The 23,598-nt window shown below is 35.6% G+C and overlaps 1 protein-coding gene across 1 annotated transcript; it reads right to left on the reverse strand.

The window, feature by feature from the left end:
* Positions 1 to 2,964: 2,964 nt before the first annotated feature.
* RASEF (RAS and EF-hand domain containing) lies at positions 2,965 to 23,362 on the reverse strand. Its single transcript, XM_009707823.1, has 16 exons — positions 23,334 to 23,362; positions 22,452 to 22,542; positions 18,997 to 19,092; positions 17,816 to 17,893; positions 17,238 to 17,353; positions 16,383 to 16,451; positions 15,406 to 15,490; positions 13,950 to 14,023; positions 10,944 to 11,163; positions 9,820 to 9,915; positions 9,540 to 9,645; positions 8,503 to 8,584; positions 7,101 to 7,215; positions 6,137 to 6,256; positions 5,024 to 5,100; positions 2,965 to 3,073 (listed from the first exon to the last, which is right to left on the reverse strand). Exons 1-16 carry the CDS (start codon positions 23,360 to 23,362, stop codon positions 2,965 to 2,967), a joined length of 1,563 nt encoding a protein of 520 aa, XP_009706125.1.
* Positions 23,363 to 23,598: the final 236 nt, after the last annotated feature.

A 23,598-nucleotide genomic window follows, 5' to 3' on the forward strand; every position in this document is an offset into this window, starting at 1 on the left:
GAGAAAAACAGGTGTGAAGGCAGGTCTCTGAACTCACATCCTTCAACCAGAGTCTCTACAGTCTTGGGACATTCACATGGCACTCTCTGTATGATAAGAATCTTATATGTAAAAGCAATTACTGCACACCACACACACTGCTAACTCTGGGATGTGGAACCTGCATTTGCAAGAGGTACCTCACGAGGTACCTCTCTCTCACCTCTTGGTGAAGAGAAGGCCAAAGGGGATCTAACAGCCTACAGATACTGAAAGGGAAGTTTCCAAGATCGCAGCCAAACTCTTCCTGGTAGCAGGAGATAACGTAATGGCAAATGGCTACAAATTTGTAGCGACTTGGGAAACTGAGGTTGGACATGAAGAGAAATTTTTATCCAGAAGGGGAATGCAAGCACGGGAGCAGGCTGCCCAGAATGGTGGTGGTATCTCTGTCCCTGGGGATCTTCACAGCCTGACTAGCCAAACCCACAGCTAATCTGATCTAGGGCTGGCAACAGTCCATCTCTGCTTGCGTGCTTCGGAGGTTGGACAAAACCACTTCCAGAAATCCTTCTTGCACACAACTTTATGTGATTCTCTGTAACCAACCAAAATGTTTTACGCATGCAGATGTGTTAACAAGGTTTGGGCAAACATATTTCAACTCCTTTACTGCAGGCCAAGACCACAGAGCTGATCCAACACTGTGGTTCAGGAGACACATATAGAACACTGAGCCTCAGTCTAAGCCCTACAAGTTAACAAAAGTTAGTAACGCTAAAGGAGCCGCATTTTGGAATCTAAGTAACAGCTTATAATCATGACATTCTCATCCTGAGAAAATGCAAATGCCTACACGTTGCAAGCTTACACGTCAGAAACCAATTGCTGGATCATGTCCCTCTCTCCTTCCTACTGCTGCAGGAAGAACTATCTGCAAGTACAGCCCACATGAATTCTGCTTGCATTTCACTCCTTTGGAGAAGGAGAAGATTTTACACACAAAAAACACAGAAAAGGCTGTCATCAATGCACTCAGTTAGGTGTGGTTTTCTCCTCAGAGAGCTAATTACAGCTGCAATTTTCTTATTTAAATAATACTGGGTTAATAGTAAACAATACATATGTGACCAGCCATATTCCTGCTACACCTGCATCTCCTTTCTCTGCCATCTGCTCCAGATAAGTCTCAGGACTACAGTGAGGCCTCTCGTACTGCTGAGCGGGAAGATGCTACAACCCTGAAGCCTCCTGCATGGAATAACGCAGTGTGTGAAGATTCCCTTAGTACTGCAAAAAGAATACAAAATGTTTTCTCTTCTAGGGCTGAAATACAATACAGTGAAATAAAATGTCTTATCCCTTCTGGCATTAGATTTCTCTGTCTTGTTAAGATAAAGCTTTCAGATAGTTACCTGAAGATTAGCTGCTCTGATCTACAGGTTTGAAAGGACACTTAAAAACAGTGCTCTTCCTACTTTAAAACTTTCTTTTTTTTTTAACAATGAACCATCCTGTTTCTAAGAACTCCACATTTTATAAAACTGGTAACACAGCACAGGCTACACAGTGTTCAAACATAGTGCTGATAAAATGCAGTAACAGCTGCTAGTCATACCGGTTTCTAATCAGTCCATAAAACTTTATCCAAGGTTGATTTACTGAGCTAGGTTTCAGCCTGGAGATGCTTTATTAATACGAGCAGAAAAGACTGAAACAGTGTGCTGGCTCTGAAGGGGCCCTATCCCATTCCAATCAAAATTAGCGAAAGCCGAGAAGAACTGGATCATGATTCTTAATTGTAGAAATACTTACAATTTTTACTACATTATAGGACTGTTGGGAACTTTTATAAGCCATAACTACTCAGTTTTTAGAGATGCTGACATCTAAAGCTACCATCCACTGGTGAGTTTCTCAGAATTTTCCTAAAATCAGGCAAAGGAATTCTCATTAAGGTAAGTGATTGCTGTTCATTTCAGCAATGTGAACAGTTTATACAGATCCTTGTGCATGTGCAGCAATTCTTTCACCTGCAGGTTTAAAACTTTAAAAATGCATAAAGAATATCCATTAAAACAGACTCCTCTGTACTATTACAGTCCCTCAATTAGTGTCTGAATGGAAGACATTTGAAAAACAAGGGAACAATTACAACCCATATCTCTCTGTAATACTAATAATGATCTAGTCTAAACAAGCAGGCAAGTATTGGATTATTAATTCACCTCAGTAATCCTACATATCACAGGTATTACAGTCTCTCTGGAATTCTGAGCTGTAATGGTCCATGCAAATGTTCCTTTCGTTTCTGAGCTGTGTAGGATCAGATGTAGAGTCTACTTCTCAGTTGTGAATCAAACCCCAACTCCCAAAATTAAACAAATTCTAACTCGCCAACTTTTGCAAAATTACCCTAGAACCCCAGGCACCTGCCATTGTGTTCTCCCAACAGAGACCATTCTGCTTCACGCCCTGAACTTAGGGTTTACCTGGATCTAGGAAACTTTTTAATCGTTTGGAATTTTCTTGGGAAATGTTTCATCAACATATAACTTAAGACTTTCAAAAAACTAGATAAGCAGACATGAGCAAAAAGAGATTAAATTAATTGAAGCGCTAGTTTTTTTCTTTTTCTGTCAGTGATATATGATACTATCATGTTCTGTATGTAAGAAATATTGTGCCGATAAAGAAACAAGCTGGTAAAGAAGATAAAATGTATTACAGTATTGTATGCAGTGACTACTGTAGCATTGATTCTGAGCTCACTTCATTGACTTATATTACTTAAGAAAAGTTAAATCAGAGCCTGTGGGGCAAAGCAAGTGCACAAATATGAATGAGTAGAAAGTAGAGTCTGGATTTTTGACATGATGTGCAATTTCTAAATGCACAAATGTATAAATCCACAATAAAAAGAATACATTATTGAAATCCTTCATTTTTTTTTTTTTTAAAATGGTCAGAAAAAGTATCTGCCACTTAAACATTGCAACAGTTTTTCATGAGTGCTGATTTTTTGACGGGTGTCCCAGCCAGGCTAGTTACTGATCTCGTATCATCTTGATTATCACTTCGTTTTCGCACTTCACTGTAAAAAAAACAACCAAACACAAAAATGCACTTAACTAATATATTTCTAATCATGTTCAGTGTTCCATTTCTCCCAGTAGATGAGCTCACCATCACCTATTGTATGGTTAAAACTACAGGTTTTAGTGCACAGAATCAACATGTCTCATAAGTTTCCAATTTTGGAAGTATATCAATATTTCTATACAAATCATAGTTAGTGACAGAAATATAATAATTTCTGATATGTGACAACTCCACAATGTTCTGATTTTGCTTTCCTTTTCTTTTGATCATTTTTATTTAATTGTTTGCTTCAGTATATTACCCTAGAAATAGAGTATGTTCGTAGGAGAAAGTATAAAACTAAATAACTTCAATTTCAAGTACAAGTTTAAACTGAGAGGAAAAACGCACATTATTGGATGTTTTATTATAAATGCAGACTTAAGTTGCATATGTATGGATGATTAGTGATCTGTATTTTTACTATGGGCCCCCTAGAATATCAAAAGCCAGCTCTAAAATCTCTTGTCTTTATATATTTATATATATATACACATATAAAAAAAAAAATTAAGTCCTCCTCACATTAGTAGAATAAATTCATGAAGTTCCTCTCAGAACACTGTATTATTTCACATAACGGTAATGAAATGTTCATTTAGAAATTTGTATTTCAAAATGAAATGTTTCTTTCAAAGAATACAAATTACTAAGACTTGAGTAAAAAACTTGCAGCCAAGCATTCCAGATCAAGGTTCTGGATAATGTCGAGACCATGTGAGGATAAATGAACCTTGTGAAGAAAAATACCGATGGTATTTTTTTGAAAAAGAGATTTCAATTGCCAAAACATTTTTTTATCCTTGAAACAGTTAAACTAAGTTATCACGTTTAAACATCAGAGGTAATTTTCCAGCTGTGATTAATGTCATATAACTGTGCTAGTATGTTCTCTGATTTCATAATCCACTGCAGCATTGATGGCCAAGTTCTTGGAAATTAGTCATTTAACAAATCAGCAATTAACTTCACATTGATACTGACAGACAAATAAATGACTACGTTCTTGCTGCAACTCTCACAGATGCATTTTCCTGGAAATATGAGTGCTCTTGAAAGTGCCCTGTGAAGACACAATGATCCTCTCTAGAAAGCTAGTATTTTTTATTTAAGCCATGTTAATTGGTAGTATTTTAATAATAAATAATCAAATACTGACCAAATGTCAAAAAGTTTGGTTATCGCATTAGGCAGCTCCAAAAATCACATGAATATGGTTTGTACTTCCAGCCTTGAGCTCCATGTATTAAACTGAAAAATCAGAGGCTGAGGATCCATGATAAACCACTAGCCCTTCAAAATTATATTGTAACCAAGAATGGTTTGGAAAGGTAGTAGAAGTGTAATGCTTGACTCACACATTATCACAGAAATACCAGGTTGCTAAATGGATACAATCAGAATTTCTAACCTTTAAATAATTTAGAGAAAAAGACATCAAACAAAATATGTGGGATTAGAATGGTCAGTAATAAAACTGAACATATAAATATATGTAAAAGAATTAAGAATTAATTATACATAGAATTATATGCATTGAAATTAATTTAAGAAAGAATTACAAAAGTAAATCCATGTACCATTAAAAAATGTAATTCATTCTCCAAACAGGTTTTAAAATTGTGAGCTCCATAACTGAGCTGTAATTTAAATATTAATTATACAGATAGCTTTGTAACATTTGCAAGCAAAAATGTTACTTGATTAAACTGAGAATAAATCCTGTCTTTCATTTATCTATGAAGATTTAACATGGTATTTTTTAAAATTTTGTTTGTTGAATTTGATGTTGGTACAATTTTAAATGTACATGTGTATATTTGTATGTATATTCACACATAATATCCTTTTTATAAAACATACTCAGATGTGTTTATTTGAAAATAGAAACATGGCTACTTACCGAGCAAGATGAAGAACTGCTTCTACAACATTAGATCCGTCTTTAGCACTTGTTTCACAGAACAGCGCATTATAAGTCTGTGAGTAAAAATAAAATGTTAAGCCAACTAATCTGAAATGGTTCCCATGTGAATATGTATATTCAATTACAAATGGTTTCCTCAATAACACAAAGAAAGATGACACACATTTAAATGAAAAGGATTTCTTCTTGTACTCTTCATTCTCCAATATATTCACTTTAGTGCTGTGAAAAAAAAACAGCAATTGCTTTTTAATTGCATCTTTTTTATATTCCTTATATTCTGAATTAACAAACTGAATAAAAAACACATCATAGGCTTAATGTCCAAACTCAATCTTCTTGTCCACAAGACTGCAAAATAGGAAGAGAGTTGCAAGGACAGGTTACTGAATCCAGCTTGTTAGCTACTCAAAGTACAGCATCTGGTATTCTAGGTTAACCAGAAATATCATTCTGTAAGTAACGGGCATGGTATCTGCCCCAGTATAATGAATTATAATCAATTATAATATAACACGTATGATATCTGCCCCAGTATAATCAATTGCACAAGCACTCAGCAACTCAAGATTCTAAAGATTCTACATTTTTTTTCTGCAAAATATGAGATAGGTGCATCCCTTATCCTCCATATAAATACATGCAAAAAACTTGTTCACACTTCTATTCATAGCAGAGAGTTCCTTTTTTCTTTCTGCAGACATGGCAGGAATACAAGACAGACTCTTGAAGACAAAAATATTCCAATCAAAAGCTGGACAGATACAAGTCAGGTAAAAAGCCTCATACGCTCACTAGTGTGCTTCGTATTTGTCCTGGCAATTTCTCTTTTAGTCTCCTAGTCCATCCACTTTGTCATCACAACTGAGAAGACTATCCCAGCCAGTAGTGAAGTTCAGCTCAGTGGACACTAAGATGGGATTTAGCCCAGCAAACACCATTAAAATAGGATTGCTTTCATGAAAAGTATCCATGAAACCTAATTACTAGTTTTGAACAAATGACCAGAAAATTACTTGTTTACTAGTTTCTCACATGGTTTTCAGATTAAAGTTCTTTTTATACGAAAGAGGTAGACTTGAAACTTACCATAGCCAGCTTTTCTCCATAGTTTATAGGCACACATTTTTGCCCTTGTTCTGTAACAGCTTGACGGAGGTCTGCCTTGTTTCCCACCATCATAATTGGAATATTCTCATGAGTTGCATCCTGTAAAGAGTATTTTATTTCCTTATTGCTAGAACATTCAGAATACAAAAAAGTAAGTAGCATCATCATGTCACACTGATTTACTTCCCACAAAGAAAAGTCTTGCGCACTGTCACAAAATATGACAAATTATGAAAGTCCTGGTAAGAACTCTTCATGAGCTAGTCAATATTTAAGCAGCCAGCTTAAACAGCCTGCAAAGATGTGCTTCCATTCCCATAAGCCCTGTTTCCCAACAAGGAATTTCACGTGTTAAGTTAATCTAATGGAAATGGTCGCTATATCCAAATGCTATATGACAAAATCACTATGGGAAAAGTGATCAACTCCTATACCATGATCACAAGAAACGGTTTTCAGAGGATGAGTTAAAGACTTTGCTTATCACTTTCCCTCCTATTAAACACCTCTGGTACATGAGAAAAACCCTTTTCATTAAATGCAAATAGACAAACAAGAAGAAATAGCAAAAAGAAATACTGAAAATTTCACTTGAACCATAGCTAATTTACAGAATCTAACATATTGGTTTAAAATGCAAAGACTCCCAGGAATACTCAAGCTATCCACAAGAGGGTATCTGAAATTGGGTCTCATACTCATTTCAGAAGGAAGTGAATGGGAAGAGTGTGATTACATGACATCATTCTATACAAAAAGATCTATCAGTTTTAACACTAAATGAATACATCAGGATATATTTAGGACTTCCGTGTAGCTTTTACTTCTATAAGAGACTGCAGTCTGGTTAATTCCAATGCACAGACATTCAAATTTTATAAATAATAAGGTTAACAATGCAGGTGAACATAGTTTACAAGTTGTATATACTTAAGGGTCTTACCTCAATCATATCCACCCATTCTCGCACATTAAGAAAGCTTTTTTCACACGTTACATCATATAGCAGTAAGACACCATCTGCTCTTCTGAAGTACGATTTAGCAATACTTCGGAATCTTTCAGAAAAAAAGGATTTACATAAGACCACATTATTAAAAAACAATTCAATTTAACATCATCAAGAACACAGCATTACTTTATTGCACTACTGAATAAGATTCTCTCCACATTACAGAATGAGTTTTCTCATAGCTTCTTTTGTAAGTAGTTCTTGAAACCTGCCGATGCAGGCTTACAAATGCTCCGTAAAGATCCACAGGATTCTGTCCTAAACAGGAATCAACATTTTTTGCATTAAAACAATCTACAGTGTATCTATTATAACTAATCTGCTTTGCACTGGACTTCTGATTAGGTGGCAAGGCTTTTTCACTTACATACAACTTCATAAATTGAGTAGGTTACTCCACTACATTGGGAAAACTATGAAACGAATAAACTTATTCTAGGAATGAATTAATCAGTTACAGTCATCTTTGCCATTAACATAACACAATCTACTTAACACCAAGTACAGCAACTAGGTATTTACATGATATATTAAAATATTCTTCACAAATTTATTATGTGGGAGGAGAATGACTGGGCCTCTGACTACCTACTTCACATAATCACTCATTCAGGCAAAAGTAAACATATACAGCCCAACACAAATCTTCACCAATGAACAGATTAAATCGACCTCTAAGGTGTTAGATTAACCTCTTAGTAAGCCCCAAAAGCTGTCAGTAAAGAAGTAATGGCTCTCAAGTAAGGATGTCATAGGATTTTTAGGATCAACCATAATTTGAATACCCTTGGAAATACATTCAGCAATCTGTTCAATTTTGCCATAAATCTTTTTAAACTCTTTGAGAAGAAGTTTTCATACACTAACTACAATGCAAATCAGAATCAGGACTTTCAAGGAAAGAAGAAGAGAGCAGGGTGAAGGGAAAGGAACCTCCCAGATAAAGGCAGCTCAGAAATACAGATCTGTAAGTATAAAGAAAGCTGAAGACTTAAAATGGAAGAAACAATGTAGATCTACTTCACCTTTTTGCATTGCAAGAGAGGGACATAGCAATTTAATTAATTAATGCTGTGGTGAACCTCAACTATTTCTGTCTACAAGAGAAAAGATTACCTCGTGCTTCACTAAAGCTAACAAATAAACATTCTACCTGTCTTGGGGTCTCAGCAGAGCAAAATCACAACTGTTTATAGATATTTACATATGGCCATACTGACTTACTATACGGCCATATAATATTTAGTGAAATTTTTTTCACCTAGATGAAAAAAGGCAAACGTTTTTTAGAAATAAAACAACTGACATTACGTAAGTGCAGTGAATCACTAACCTCTCCTGCCCAGCTGTGTCCCACAGTTGTAGCACTGTAGGTTCTCCATCAACAATTAGCCTTTTCATTTGAAAATCCACACCTGAAAAGAATAATGTGTATAGTCTAATATAAAACTTCTATAACCTTAAAAAACCCACAGAAAAAGAAGTTATGTGCCATAGAGTTACTTCAAAATTCATCTCTTTTAATAGATTATGAGATTTCAGTCGTTCATATAGCCTTGAACTGCAATAATCCCTGAACATATTTTATTTGCCTTTAGAAAAACATTTAAAGAAATATTTTTCCCACACATTTTCCTAGAAGCATTGATACAAATTTGGCATTATGACCAGCAAACAAGAAGACCCCTCTCTGCTTTATTTTGCCAAACAGTTTTATGGAAGAAGAGAAAATGTTTTATAAAACAGACTTTATTTCAAATGCCAAGGAGGAAAAGGATAAATTATATCAAAAATCCTGACTCAGAGGCAATACAGCAAATATAACTATGATTTGATTGGAAGACAAAAATTCAGTCTTTGGCATCAGTAAGACAAGCTTGTTAGCTGACAGCTATAATGTTATATACAAGTCAGTCAGAAATCCCTCCAGCTGCATTTAAACCAAAGCTTCAATAACACTTTGAAGAAATGGAGACAAAAAATAGTACGAAAGACATCAAAGATAGTATGAAATACTAAGGAAAGAGGAAAGAGCTGAGAAGACAAGAAAGCAATGAAAAATGCGAAAAGGATCGTACACGCATTCTAAGTTCATTACACTGAAATTCTGTTTTCTGGTACTCGTGTTGTTCAAGAACAGGCTTTGTGCTTTGCGAAGAGAAACTAAATTAGAGCAGTAACCTATTATCCACTCCAAACAGCACTTAGGCACTTCTAAGCTTTAGTACCCAATTAGATCTCACAGCCTAAGAAACTGCGTGTGTATACTCAGGAAACCCCGGCAAGCAGTCAGAGTGTAATCTTTTCACCCACTTCTGCAGAACAGCAATGACATTCACTTTAGTACTTTAAGAAAAAGAACAACTCTACCCAGGGTTGCACTGGTATTGCCTCGAAATTCATTCTTGCAAAGTCTCGTAAGGAAACTGGATTTTCCCACTGCTGCATCTCCAGCAAGAACAATCTTGTAAGCCTTCTCTGAACTGGGGTATTTCGGAGTACATTCGGTTGCGTCTGACTAAAAATAAAAAGAACCCTTCTGTTTCAACTAACATAAAAAATATTCTCTATATTAAACACTTTTTTTTTTTCCTTAAGAACTGGTTACCTGTGGGGTGAGAGCAGATATGTGTTTCCTTGTTGAAGCAACTGAGCTGCTTCGACTTACTGGTCGTGAGGGCTTCCAGTCTAATACTGTACTGCTGTTATCAGGACTGCATGCTTCTTCATCCCTGATCTCTGGAACCTAGAAGTATAAGCTAGTGTGTTAGCTCTGGTGAGAAAAGTATGCTTTTAAGACTGATTACAACATTTGTTTTAACAGTTTGGGTTAAACACAATAAATGACCTGATAGAGCTGTGCAATTCTAGTCAAAATACCATGATTATTCTGTTCTTATTCACGTTTGCTGCTTACTATAGCCTACATTTGGTCCTTAAACGTGTTTGCTGTTTGGTACGCATGCTTTCAGTACAGTTTCCAAATAAAGCAAATTATCCATATGGAAAATTTCAGCTTAAAAAATAATTACAATAAACAAATTTCAAATCTTATTTTACAAAAGATAAGAATTTGCCTACAAGACATTACTCTCTATATTGTTACTACTCAAGCTAAATTATATACAGCACAGCTGTAATCAGAACTATTCATAGCATTTTCAACTGCAAAGAGAGACTAAATGTCTCTACTAAATGCACAGTAAAGGATCTGTTCTGAAAAAACCCCTATGTTCTGCTGTGTTCACTATGTAGTCACCGGTAAAGCTCTCCATTTTACTAACAATAAAATGGACACAGTAACACCTTCCTACATTTCTAAATTCTCTGATATTTACTGTGTAGGTCAGTGTATGCATGAACAGTATTCTTTTTTCTCATATATGTGATTTTTTTCATTCACTGTTACAGCATAGTAAGAGAAAGTGAATGGAAACCTATTTTACTTCAATAGCATCTGCTTTTCAATCATTAGAAAATGGGCTCCTGTCTGCATGCTCTGGTACAACCTTCAAAAACAACGTGCACTTCAAAAATGAAGTTATGACCTCAAAAATCCATCAAAAATGTCAAAACAAACATTTATTTTAAAGAGGAGTAAGTATTTATGCATTCTCCAAAATACTGTCGTTAATCTTATTTAAATGCGTACAGCCCAAACACTTAAGTTTTAACTGGCCTATGGGTAAAGTTCCATTTTATTTTAAAAACAGGAAATTAATTTTGCCTCCATCCAAAGGTCTTTCTCAGAGAAGAAGTAAGTCTGGCACTTACATCTGTATCAGAAGCATCACCGCCAAAGCTTTCTTGCATACACTGTGACCTTTGAAAAATCCTTTGATGCCTGTATTCCACTTCTGAATCATACTCATTTGAATCTCTCAGAGTAGACAAACCACTGTCAAAACAGCTCTCAGGTAAGCTGTCAACTTCACAGTTTATCCTTTGCATAGGATCACAAAGGGCTAAAGAATCATAATCTTCATCCACACAAGAAGAATGAGATGATCTAATAAGAAAATATTGGAGGTGAAAAAAAATTATTCCACAACTGTTTTCCCCAACAAAATCCAAGCCATTCTGGAATAGTCAATACTTAGAAAAGCTAACTATACATTTTAAGACATATGTCAATGTCTATTTTTCCTTTCTAAATAATTTCTTTTTCAATCATATCTCTTAGAATACGCAGATTAAATTATATAATCTACTCTATTGATGATGACTTCCTGAGTCTCAGTAAGAATGTCTATTTATTCACATACAGAAAAAATAATTGTTTAAAAAAGATTCAGAATATGACTACTATGATGACATCAAAAGCAGAAAATGATAGCTGACCGTTTAGTTAATCTTGGACTATTCTAAGACACACAAAATAACCTTGAAATACTGTACCTAATTTAAATGAATGTATTTGTTACAGAGGCACACAGGCCAGTAACAGCTATAAATACAGAAAAGAGGGTAACTGAGTTCAGGAGATCAGTAATGGTGGAAGAAGTCATGGACATGTGTTTTCTTACAGGCTACACAAAACTTCAGATTTTACACCAAAGTCTCTTCTTTCCCCTCACCCTTCCTTCAAAAGCCTTTTTTTTTTTTTTCCCCATTCAGGACACTGCAATGTATAAAATTACTTAAATGGATGCAGCAATGACAGTACAGCTTACAGAAAAAAAAATTAGTTTTTATTTATGTAAATGAAACTACAGAAAAGAAAGATTACTAGAGTGAATTTTAAAAGCATCAATCTTTTAAAAAAGTTTACTACGGCTACAGTCGTCCTCCTCCTGCAACGAGGCAGGGACAGGCACAAATTAAAGTGAGGCAGAAAAGGTCTCCAAGTCACAACGGAGAAGAGAGAACCAGTTTGGCTCTGTCCTGTTGGGAATGGATGTGAAGCACTAAATTGCTAGAACAGACAAGGTCAGCATTAATCCTTGTAAAGGTAGTTTGCTGACAGAGGGGCTGGGAGCTCCCAGTGCAATGGCACACCACAGAAGAGTAAATGGGGAGAATCACCAAATTACGCAGCTGTTACTGAGTCAAATACAATTCCTCCCTACAAGCGGCCAAACAGCAGTGACAGAGGCATCATTGTCCCATGCAACAACAACCAAAACTATCTCATTTACATCCTTTCAGGCTAATGAATAATCATATGAATGAGCATGATCTTTGCTGTGGAATATCACAGCATCCACGCTGTTTGTATTCATGCACCTACTAACCTAAACCAAAACACTGGAAGACAGAGGAAGGGTGCATGCTGTAACAAAATTAAGCTTGTCAGGTATTTCCCGAAATAAAGGTCTTTAGCAGTCTATTTTCAACCTCACTGAAGCACGAATTCAATGCTGGGAATTCCATATGTGCTTAAAGCAAGTTTGACCAAGATATATGACAGCTAAAAAAAGAAAAAATATACCTACTGATGTAAATCGCTTAAAACATGTTAGAAGGCGAATCAGTATCTTGAGACAAAGTACGGAAAATGAACGGGTTTTGGGACATTCATATCTCTTTCTACTACTAACTCACACGTGTTAAGAGTAAGTTTTATTCCTACCACATAAACTTTCTTCTAAAGTAGCTTGCATTTCTCACTTTTGCAGGAAAAGGATTGCACCATGTGGCAGGTACTAATAAATATTCACAGAGAAGAACATCACTAAGCCTCCAGAGAAGTTTTAGTTACCCCTTCAGAAAATTACTCAAAGTAATATGGAACTCTCAAAATCTGCAGAGGGTCTGACAGAGAGGAATTGGTTTTATCTGCATTCAGCAGAAGGGATCAGTTTGTGACAAGCAAAACTTTAGAGCAAACACATCTCACATAGAGACAGCAGAGTAAGAGTAACACTATTGAATGAATGGGGATATTATCAATGTGAAGCAGAAGCCAACTTAATCCTTACAAAAGATATTCATCTCTTTGGCAAAATGTAAAACACAGACTACTAACAACTGTAACGGAGATCTCTCTAGAGTTTGAAGTACCACTGAAAGAAAAATAAGACAAAACAATCTATCAGTTGAGTAAGGACACATGTTTTTGCTGGCAGTTCCAGCTGTTTAAAAAAAAAAGTGTGAAAATATAGCATGATCTACAGCAACTGAGGTTGGATCCAATGGCCAGTGACTTCAGTGAGAGCCTCTGCAATGATATGAGGAAGCTCTGATCAATGACCTGTATCCAGTAAGTACAAAACCAAAGGAGCTCTGACCATTTGACATTTGCACTTAGATAATTTACTGTTCTCTATTGTTCTTACCCCATTAATATCCAAGTGCATTCATTAGTCTGCATGTCAGTGTGAGATGAGGACGTTTATTCTTTTGAAGAATTAGGTTCACATACCTCTGTAATAATTATTATATAGGAAAATCAGACATAGAGGCTGAAGATATGACCAAAAATATTTTATTCCCTAAGTACTGAGTGAGCTAGCTAACAGAGGTCTTTGGTAGATTTTTATAGTTTCTTGGAGACAAGGAGGGAAGATTGAGAATCAAACTAGAAGCAAAACAGTCCAAGACCTGAACAGTGCCCATAAGTTCATGATTTGCACTGAAAAGAGTTTTCCCGATCTTTGTGAAGTCACTGAAAAGATTCTTATTGACTTTAGTATATTTTGGATCATACGCTATGATCACACATTCCTTCTGAATCTCTCTGTTACCTGACAATATTTGCTCTTCTAAGACAAGTGTGACACTCTAGTCTTTTTAAACTTAACAAAAGCAATCATGGCTTACCTGTCATGCCGTGGGTTTAGAGGAGACTGTCCACCATTAAATTTAGGACTGCTTCTAGAAATGGTACTTCCTGGTGAGGTGTTTGCTAACCGCTGCGAGAAATGCGTAACAAATGCATAATAAGTTTTATGAACACAGTGTAAGCATCCAGATTTGTCATGAAAAAAGCGTGCATCATCAAAATTATTACTGTGTATTTTCATATATATTCAACTACTTGTTTTTAATTAAACCTCATGCTTTATTTAGGATTGGATGTCAAAAGGCCCATTACATATAGCATGTAGGCTTCACTGTTGCCTTAATACTGAACCTGCTATACATACTCAACCACAAAAGAGAAGGGAAATTCCAAGAGGATGATTTCATTGACTACACTTGGAGACTTTGAAATGAAAAATAATATTTAGAAAAATGGCATGTTGATTACTAAAGTGAAAAGGGAAATATCACTAGCTGAGATAGTTTCAGCAGAGATAACTCCTGGTTCTTGAGTGAGATAGTGAAGAGGAGAGATCTCAACTCCTAGCACATGAGAGAGTATTTCATATGTTCTGCTGTCCCTCTACATGCTTATTCACTGGGAAGGATTTCCTCTGTCTTCTCTGTAATCTGTCTCCCTTATGTTTCAGGACATGGCAGAGGGAAACGGTATCTCCTGTTGCATTTGCAGTGAATCCCTGGTAGCCTGTATCAGCAAAAGGCACTCATGTTCATTGGTATGGTAAGCAAGAAACAGGCAACGACCCCTATTTTCCTCCTTCCTGGCCAGTATTGTCTCTGTGAGCCCATTATTCTGGTTCTATCCTTCTAAAACAGTTAATTGTCCCGCTGATGTAAGAGTTTGCCCAATCATTAGTTTTGGAGTTTAATAGGTTTCCCAATATTGCAAAATGGCAGAGTAGATTTTTTGTAACTTTCAGGCTTTCTTTTCTCTGGTACGGAGGATGCCAGGTTACATCTGTTACAACAGATCCCCGTAGAGTTGTGATAGCCCAAAAGCATCCGACTGAGGTCCCTATTATCAGCAGTCCCTGCTATTCATTTTCCCAGTGACTTGCCTGGACAAAAGTTCAAATGAGGTTAAGACTTTGCTACTAAAACAAAGCAATTTTCTGAAAAGTGTGGGTTTGGTTGTAGGGCACTCCCATAGACACAATACAAACACACTCCCTTTAGTGCAAGAGAAACTGCTGATTTATTCACCTCATCAGATGCATTTAACCACAACGTATTAAAAAAATCACTACTTTCCAAAGCACCTCAGAAAGAAGTTGTGCTCTAACAAAACTCCGTTATTTCAAGAAACATAAGTAAAATCTGTCAAAATTCCACTACACAAGTGTATTCCCAAAGTGAGTCCACTGAATAAAACTCAATTTTCTGAGTACCCACTGAAGTACAAACAAATTTACATTTGGTGTGTTAATTCTTAAACCTTCTAGTACAACATAACAAAATTATAAATACATACCAATGATCTGTTGTACCTGCTGAAACTGTTTTCAAGTGCGCTTCTTAAACCATCATTGCTGTCATGCAGCTTTCTATTAGCTGATCTAACAAGGAAACATAGTTCAATTTGCAGGAGTAGACTGAAGAAAATATTAAAAATCTTAAAATTAAAAATTCTTATCACTAAGAAAAATTGAACAAATACATATCAAAAAACCCTTTTGTTTTTCTTTAGATAAACACTAAAGAGTAATGTGGAACTAGAAATGTGTTGTTGCATACTCAAACAAATGATTGTATATGAAAAAAACCTGAAGTTTAGCCTCCAGCAGCAGCCTAGGAAATCCTGTTTCACTTCTGTAGCATCGTCTGTGGTCAGCTGAGGTGAAAAACGGCACTGTAGAAATGGCCACAAAAAAACAGCTACAGTGCAGTAAACTGATACAGCCATTTCTGAAACACAAAGTGACTAATCTTTGACTGTTACTGAGGTGACTCTAAGGACAGATGCGATTTAGCTGCTTAAAAGAAAGGGTATGTTTAAGATAAATTAACTAAAGATATAAAAAACCTGTTTATTGTGACCCCCTTTGAAAGCAAAAATCTGTGTGTCCCTTGTATAATACTGTACACATATATTACTTTCCAGATGACAAGAAGACAGGGAGTTATTGGAGAAGCAAAGTCAATAAAAAAAGGAGCCAAATAATAATTTTTACAATAGCTTGGATAGACTCAAATCTCATTCAGCTTATCATAAAGAAACGAAAGTCAGTGAGGCTAAGAAAAGAAAGAAAAAACAATGAAGAGGTAGTGGCTCAGTAACACAGTAGAGTTAGTAGCACAGCACCTTGTATGAGAATTGAGGTTATTTCAGTATTTCTACTAGGTATTTTTTTCCAAATCTCATCCCAGTCTTTTGCATACAAAATCATTTACTACCGAATATGTTGGGACAAAGTTTGTTAATAAAATCCTGAATTACTAAGAACTTACTGAAGTATTTCAATCTGTCTTTCCAGATTATCTCTGTCTTCAGTATACTCTCGGATCATTTCTAGGTCTCTGCAAAAAAAGCCCAAGAAGTTATACTTTACAGGATATCTTTTTTCATTTTTATAATATTGCTTTTGGCAGTGGACAAAACTCAGAGGTCAACATTTATAAGAGGTGATAAATATACAGTGGGAAAAAGATATCATGTCAAAATATTTCTATGCTTACATTTCTGTTGAAATATGTTAAAAGCAGTTTTACGCAAAGTAAAATGACTTGGTAATTTCGTTGATCTCTGCCATTATAACCCAACAAAGACTGTGAATGAAAAATAAAAGATCTACAAAATAACCATATGGACTGCTTTATTTCCTCTTGAAATATCATTTGTGTTATCTGAAGATAATCACATTACGAAATTGTCATTTACACTCCTTTAAATTAATATCTAGAAGTAGCTTCCATTCAGTTTAGAAAAAAACTGGTTGAGACTGATGTGGCAGGCTTCCGAAACTTTTCTCCCTGATATTTATACAGATATTCATGTAAGTGCAAGTCATGGAGGAGAAAAGTGCCAGATGCTGTAAGTTTTACTCCTAACTAAAGTCCCAGTAAAATCAATTGCCTTCTTTGCAAGATTATGAGAGTTCGCACCATATCCAGAACTTGCTCTTTCAGAAACCTGACAAGAAAAGCAAACAGTAGTCATGGCATATTTTGCGTGGTGTCAAATGTCTATCTGTCATTTATGGTAAATTTAGAAAATAACAGTTACCAACTGCATACATAATAAGTACATCAGACAACAGATTTTTTTTCCCCTGGTGAAAATATTATCATGTAGAAGTACCTTACCTCTCAGTGTTCAAAGTCTGATCTGCATACTCGCTTTTCAAGCTATCTAATTCACTCTGTAGAAAAGCTATATTTGTCTGTGCTTCTAAAAGATCTTTCTTAAGTTTCTGATTTTCCTTAAAAAAAAAGGAAGATATTACATGTTAGCTTTCATAGTCATCTGCATAAAATGTCATCATATTATAATGGTAAAATAAGAACCATAAATAAATAAAAATGAAACACTAGAAAATCTGTGCACAGAAAGGGAAAGAAAATGAAAGAACTCTAAATCAACAGAGAAGTCAGCAAATTCATCAAGAACCACTGAATTTTTGCTTTTCCATTTCAGATACACAAAAGGGGACTATATTATCTCAAGTCATTTCTAAATGTTATACCTAGAATGTGTATGCTTTTATACAGAACAGGGTTTTTTTCCAAGTTAAAGATCCTCATACACTTATCAACAACTTTAAAAGTTTATTTTGTAGCTTACCAGTACTAAATGTAAAAAAAAAAAAATAAAATTTAAAAATCTGTATTATAGATGCTAAAGCTGAGGCTAAATTAATATGTTAATGATAATCATCTCTTACCAGCAACATATCATGTATTCTTTTTTTCAATTCAACCACATCTTCCCTGTGATTTACGTTTTTGGATTGCTCCTCCAGCTAAAAGGATAAAAAATTAATGTATGTTATTGATTGTTCTGATTGAAAGTACATAAAAAGTAATGAAAATCGTATTAAATAATCCCTAAAATGTTTTACAGGCACTAAAGTTTCTAAAATCCAGAGTTTTCCCAACTGTGTGAGTAGGCAGCATTACTCCAAAAATCACTGGCTTTCTATACAATTTTTTAAATCAATACTTAAAAAATATTTAATGAGCATTTTGCACTCTGTAGTTATGGAATATGCCTAACCAGTGACTCAGAAGCCAGCTACTGAGAAGATATAAACAGGTATATGCCCACTAATGTGAAAAGAAAAAATTAAATACTACCTTATCTGTGTAATATTTGTACTACAAGCTCTCATGTTTCTTGTAAGAAATTTTGATTTCTATCAATGTTCTTTTAAGTGCAATTTAATATGAAGAAACAAAAACATATCCTCATTGGTCACTATAATTCTGGTAAAACTTAGAGCAAAAACTAATGTCAGAATTAAACCCAAATTACAAAATAACCCAAACTAACATTCCTATCTGAGATTTCAGTTTACCCTACACTTAGGTATCATATGAAAAGATCAGGTTGGATTTAGTTTCAGAACAGTACTAACTAGTTCCACTAGTAATGTCAGTTTCACATTACAGCTTAAACCCACCTCTACCATCAAAATTTGAGAAAAATGCACTAGCTGCTAAAAGGCGCTACATTACTGTAAATTGCTATATTTGTGTTGCCAATTTCATCTAAATGTATAAATTAAACATACTTAGAGGCAATATATTAGACTATTTCTAATGCATCAAATACAAGATTAGGTAACTGCAGTGTTAACAACTTGATGGGCCTAGAAAATTATGCAGCAACAGAATTTGGCTAGCAGTTGGTCACTTTCCTAAATATTTCAGTAAATTACACAGAATGAACACAACAGCACAGAATGGCAACACAACCTGAAAAACTATTTGCAGTTTCCATTTACTAATATACATTAAATTAAAAAGTTACAATTATGATTAACCATCCTGGGGACAGCACTTTATAAGGTCAGCATCTCTTTAAACGCTTTGAAAACTCTTGCCATGACTTCAACTCACTTACTTTTTTAAGTTTTTTTATTGTCACCTGAAGATCCCCAACTTCAGTATCATACTGGCGCTTCAGCTCATTTAGTGCTTCTTCAGCTTTTCGCTTCTCCTGCAATATTTTTACTCTCGTTAAAAGCTGAGATAGGTTTCGGATATTTATTTAAAAATGCATTCATCAGTTTGAACGCTTTCCCCTTAGATTAATGTGTGTAGTTTTGTCTTTCCATTACATCAACCGGTCCCTTCCTCAAGATGCACAGACTCTATTCTGTAGTTGCAGTCCACTTACAAAATATTCATAGAAATAAAATAGTAAGGTGGAAGCAAAGACACAGGTCAATTCAGTGTTTGTTATTCATGTCAGTCTCCTGTGCTTAACATTCTTGATGTCTTAAAAAAAATAAAAGAGAAATGTTCGAATTTTAGTTCTACATAAATTTAGGTGTGTATTGCATATACAGATGTATACATACACACCTGCACATAAATCAGGGCATTACATCCTTTTTTTTCAAACCAGCCTTCTATGGCTCGGCATACAATGTGCTGGTAAAAGCATTACTGTGCCACTATCAGTTATTTATTTATTTCCATTTTTCTTTTAATTTTTTTTGCTTGCAAGTGTTGGAATGTAACAGGCCTATGTTCAGTAAAAAGTATGCTGATGACAGCGTCTTTAGTTTCCTGTGGTAGTTGGTTTGAATATCAAACCAAGTATATTATTCTGAGTTTTATTTTAATCAAAATAGAGAGATTTTGAAAGAAAGTTACATCAAGCACAATGGTATGAGAAGAATGTTATGTTCCGCATGCTGTAGACGAGTATGTGTTTAATTCACTCCAGTCACTCCCCAGGGACTTCATGCACAGTTTCATAACACAAGAAACCAGAATGCAGCAGTCATATATGGTGCCAATGCGGCAGGTTGAGTTTTCACACGGAAAAGACAGACACTCACTTTGCTCAGAATTCAGTGCGTTCCTGTAGTTGCTGACATCCGTGTGTTAAATGATAATCCCTGGGTTAAAACGATAATTGAAGTAAACACCTTAAGATGGATTCTCTTACTGTTGGCACCTATATAGGACTCTTAAGTACTGTTTGGTAACTATTTGCTTCCCTTGAAGAAACAAAATACAAGATAGGCTCAACCGGCAGATAATATCATGCAGGTGTCACAGTGGCATGAGTGAGATCACTCTGACGAACAATAGCCTTGAGTACAAGCATTAAGATTAATGGCTTAGTACAATCCCACAAAGTAAATATCTTACATTTACTCTCAGGGCGTTTTAGTAGGTGGAGTACGTGGAGCTACCGAGCTAAAGGGAACATTTAGGGGTGAAAATGAAGAGTGCTGTGAGAAACAAGTTACAGCCCGTCTTTCAAATCTATAGCTAGGTGTGAACAGTGAAACTGCAATCCATGCAACTCGGTGACAATTTGAGGACTTTTCAGAATGAGAAACACAGACTAGATGTGGATAACACATAGCAGATGTGTTTTTACGTAATGCTAGTACATGACTGTGGATGTTCTCAGAGTGAGCAAATACACACATCCCAGTCTTCTTTTTACAGCAGCAAAAAAGAGGGTCCAGGGCTTTTTTCAGTGATTTACCACTTTTTGCAGAACAGAAATTTTCCAGAGCAAATATATTTGCTTTCTAAACATAATGCTTAGTCTCTCTGGAAATTGAAAGTTTACCGAAAGTCACATTATCATTAGTTAAACATATTATGATACCTTTTTTTTTTTTTTTGCTGGGATGATATCTTTAACATTTTTATGTCATTATATTTTACTTCTAGAAAAACAACTGACTTCTATGGTTTGGCAGGAGTGTTTCCTCTTGTATACAAAAATATGCTGTTTGAAGTAAATCTATCAGAATACCATTTACCTTCACAGATCTATTACCACAAACTGTTTAAAATCAGCAAGTTGGCAGACTGCACTTTGTTGCTTCTGATTCTGCAAATGCTTTGGTGAAAGAACCCATACCAAACAGACAGATATTCAGTATATTGTGTGTCCTACAAAGCAATAAATTATGCCCATAGTATATGTTTTAATTAATGCATTTCTTGTCTCCACATTAGAACACTTTCACAAACTATTATTCTTATGCACTTTATAAAGTTAGGTTTATCTTACTGAATTTAGTAACAGGTCAACATGAAATAAACAACACAGGTAGGGTGGTTTTACTGTACTGCTTTCTGCTTAGAATTACACAGCCACATGTGGCTCTAATGTATTTTTCATTGGGTACAAGGAAGAAGATTCTTGTACTCTTCCATCAAGACTGCAAGCGGGTTGAAACAACAGCTAAAACTTGAGCACATTGAAACAGAATTTGCCATCAACTTTGGGAGGTCCAGACCGTCACACACTGTCAGCACAATTACCCTCTCCTATGTCTGTAACTCTCTTAAATACAGCTGCAGGATGAGAATGGCAGAAAGAAAGATCAGTGCTCCAGGCAGATATACAAATCAGGAACAAATGATCTAAGCATTCATTTCTAGATAAATTCATCTACTAGAAGAACTATATTCCATTCTTTTATGGTGAAAGGTCATTTTCTCCAATCTGTTTCCTATACTGGTCTCAGTAATAAATTCCTCTAGGCCAGCATATTCTCCTAAAAGAGAAAGACATTTTTTCTTGGTTTATTACATCGGAGCAATCATACCTCTTTGGGAAAGCATCAAGAGAATACATTTTCAATCTCATGGATAGCTTTTTTTTGTGATAAATAATATTGTAGTTTTGCTTAAGTCATAGTAGACAGGCGGTCAGAAATAAGTTTCCAGGTACCCAAGTATGAGGACGGAGACAGGGTAATGTGTATTCGGGTATAGGGTTAACTTGCTTTGGTTGACACCACTTATCTTAGCCATGATCAGCCTCTACCTGGATGTCACCTTCCTGCCCTTATATGGAAGAAAGAGAGGATTAACTGCCAACTTGGGTTTGCAGTGTAGCTGAAACAACAGAGCACAGGCACCGGAATAAGTTCAACCGAGAGGAAGACTTTGAGCCTTCACCCCACGACCCCCAAAGAAGACCCCTAGAGAACAGTGCACAGACACAAGTGGGAGGGTATAGATGTAAATAACGTCGGGGAAATCATTTAAATATGTATAAGACTTCTGGGAAATGACATGAATATGAATGACTGTCCTAAATAAATTTGTGGAAGTGAGACCAACCAGTGTGCATGCAGGAGGACCACGGAGGTGATCTCCCGTGCACCCAGCACTGAAACAAAATTTTGCTTCACAGACTTTGTCCTCTCTTAAAAACTACATAGGTGAATGTTTCTCACATTTTCATCCAGGCCCTGACTTTGGAGGCTTTGAGTCAGCCCATCAGAATCAAAAACACACCTGGCCATCAATGCTGCTTAAGACCACTGAGAGTTTGGCAATTATGAAATTCTGTAAATGTAAAATACTCACTTCCTTTTTAACTTTATGCTCTGCAGCCTGTATCCGTTGTTCCATCTCTTCCTCCAGCTCACTGAGCTGAACTGCTGCTTTATCCTGAGCTCTACAATTTAAAAGTAAATACTCTCTTAGCAATTGCCGTCTGGCTAGACAGAAACATTGTGTGAAACACATCTGCCTACCTCAGCTGAAACAAATTAGACAGACAGACACGGGAACAGTTTAACATTGCCCAGACCTTGAAACTGGTATGGTTGGGAACCAAAATCACAAACTAATTTCAAGATACAGGCAGATTTTAAATAATAGCTGACAGCTGATGGTTAGTATGAAATACATCGCATCTGCATTTTGAAAATTAAATTACAGAAATAAAAAGCCCCTCTGGTTATCCTATGAAGAGACTTCAAAAAGATAACTACAGCAACTTGCATCATGCATATATACAAGACCACTGTCCTGAGCTAATCTGTTTGCTTTTGGTAGTAACGATGTGAGATTGCACATGTGGAGTAGTTAAAATAGGTAAATACACCTCTTCAAGCTGAAGAAGAAAAAATATTGTTTCTAAAATGAAAGTATAATGGGTGTATATGCTAAAACTCAAAGATATAGCCAAGGAAAAGGAGTCAAAAATGTTGTAAGACATTAAACATAAGAACAGAGCCTGCAAAAATTTTGTCCAGGACTTACCAAAAATATAAACAGGGACTCATTTGCAAGCTGCTATATGTGCTTATGCACATCTGTTTGTACAAAGCAACCTTTGAAGTCAGTTTATGGAAATACTCCACATGACATATTTTGCCATTAGCTCTCAGTAGTTTAACCCAACAAAGTGTGATAGAGAAAAAAGTATCTGCATAACTGAACTAGAAACACAACCCACTATACCTTTTTACCGCGATGGCCAAAGTTTCCATCTCTGTGCTCTGAAGTTTGATCTCTCGGATGAAGTTCCTAATGACATGTTCATAAGGCTGGATTAACCTTGGTTCCGCTATGTGTATGTTCTGATACAGAACACTGACCTGCTCTTGTCTGAAAAAGAGAGATACCATTTTAATGCACTTACTTGGAACAACGTTCTATAACAGGTTTGAAAAATGTATTACAAACAAAGATATTCCCTTTTTGCATCTTTTTAAAATTTAGCAAG

The sequence above is a fragment of the Cariama cristata genome, unplaced genomic scaffold (assembly GCF_000690535.1).
Source record: "Cariama cristata isolate BGI_N322 unplaced genomic scaffold, ASM69053v1 scaffold4979, whole genome shotgun sequence".
In the NCBI taxonomy this organism is placed as follows: domain Eukaryota; kingdom Metazoa; phylum Chordata; class Aves; order Cariamiformes; family Cariamidae; genus Cariama; species Cariama cristata.

What these genes read in the sequence shown, in the direction of transcription:
- RASEF (XM_009707823.1), bottom strand. Translation starts at nt 23,362, where the DNA reads ATGGAAACTTTGGCCATCGCGGTAAAAAG. An exon ending in TTGGCCATCGCGGTAAAAAG is followed by an intron (nt 22,543 to 23,333) that starts GTATAGTGGGTT and finishes TTTAAATTGTAG; the next exon opens with AGCTCAGGATAAAGCAGCAG. An exon ending in GACACAGCTGGGCAGGAGAG is followed by an intron (nt 7,216 to 8,502) that starts GTTAGTGATTCA and finishes TTTTTCTGAAAG; the next exon opens with ATTCCGAAGTATTGCTAAAT.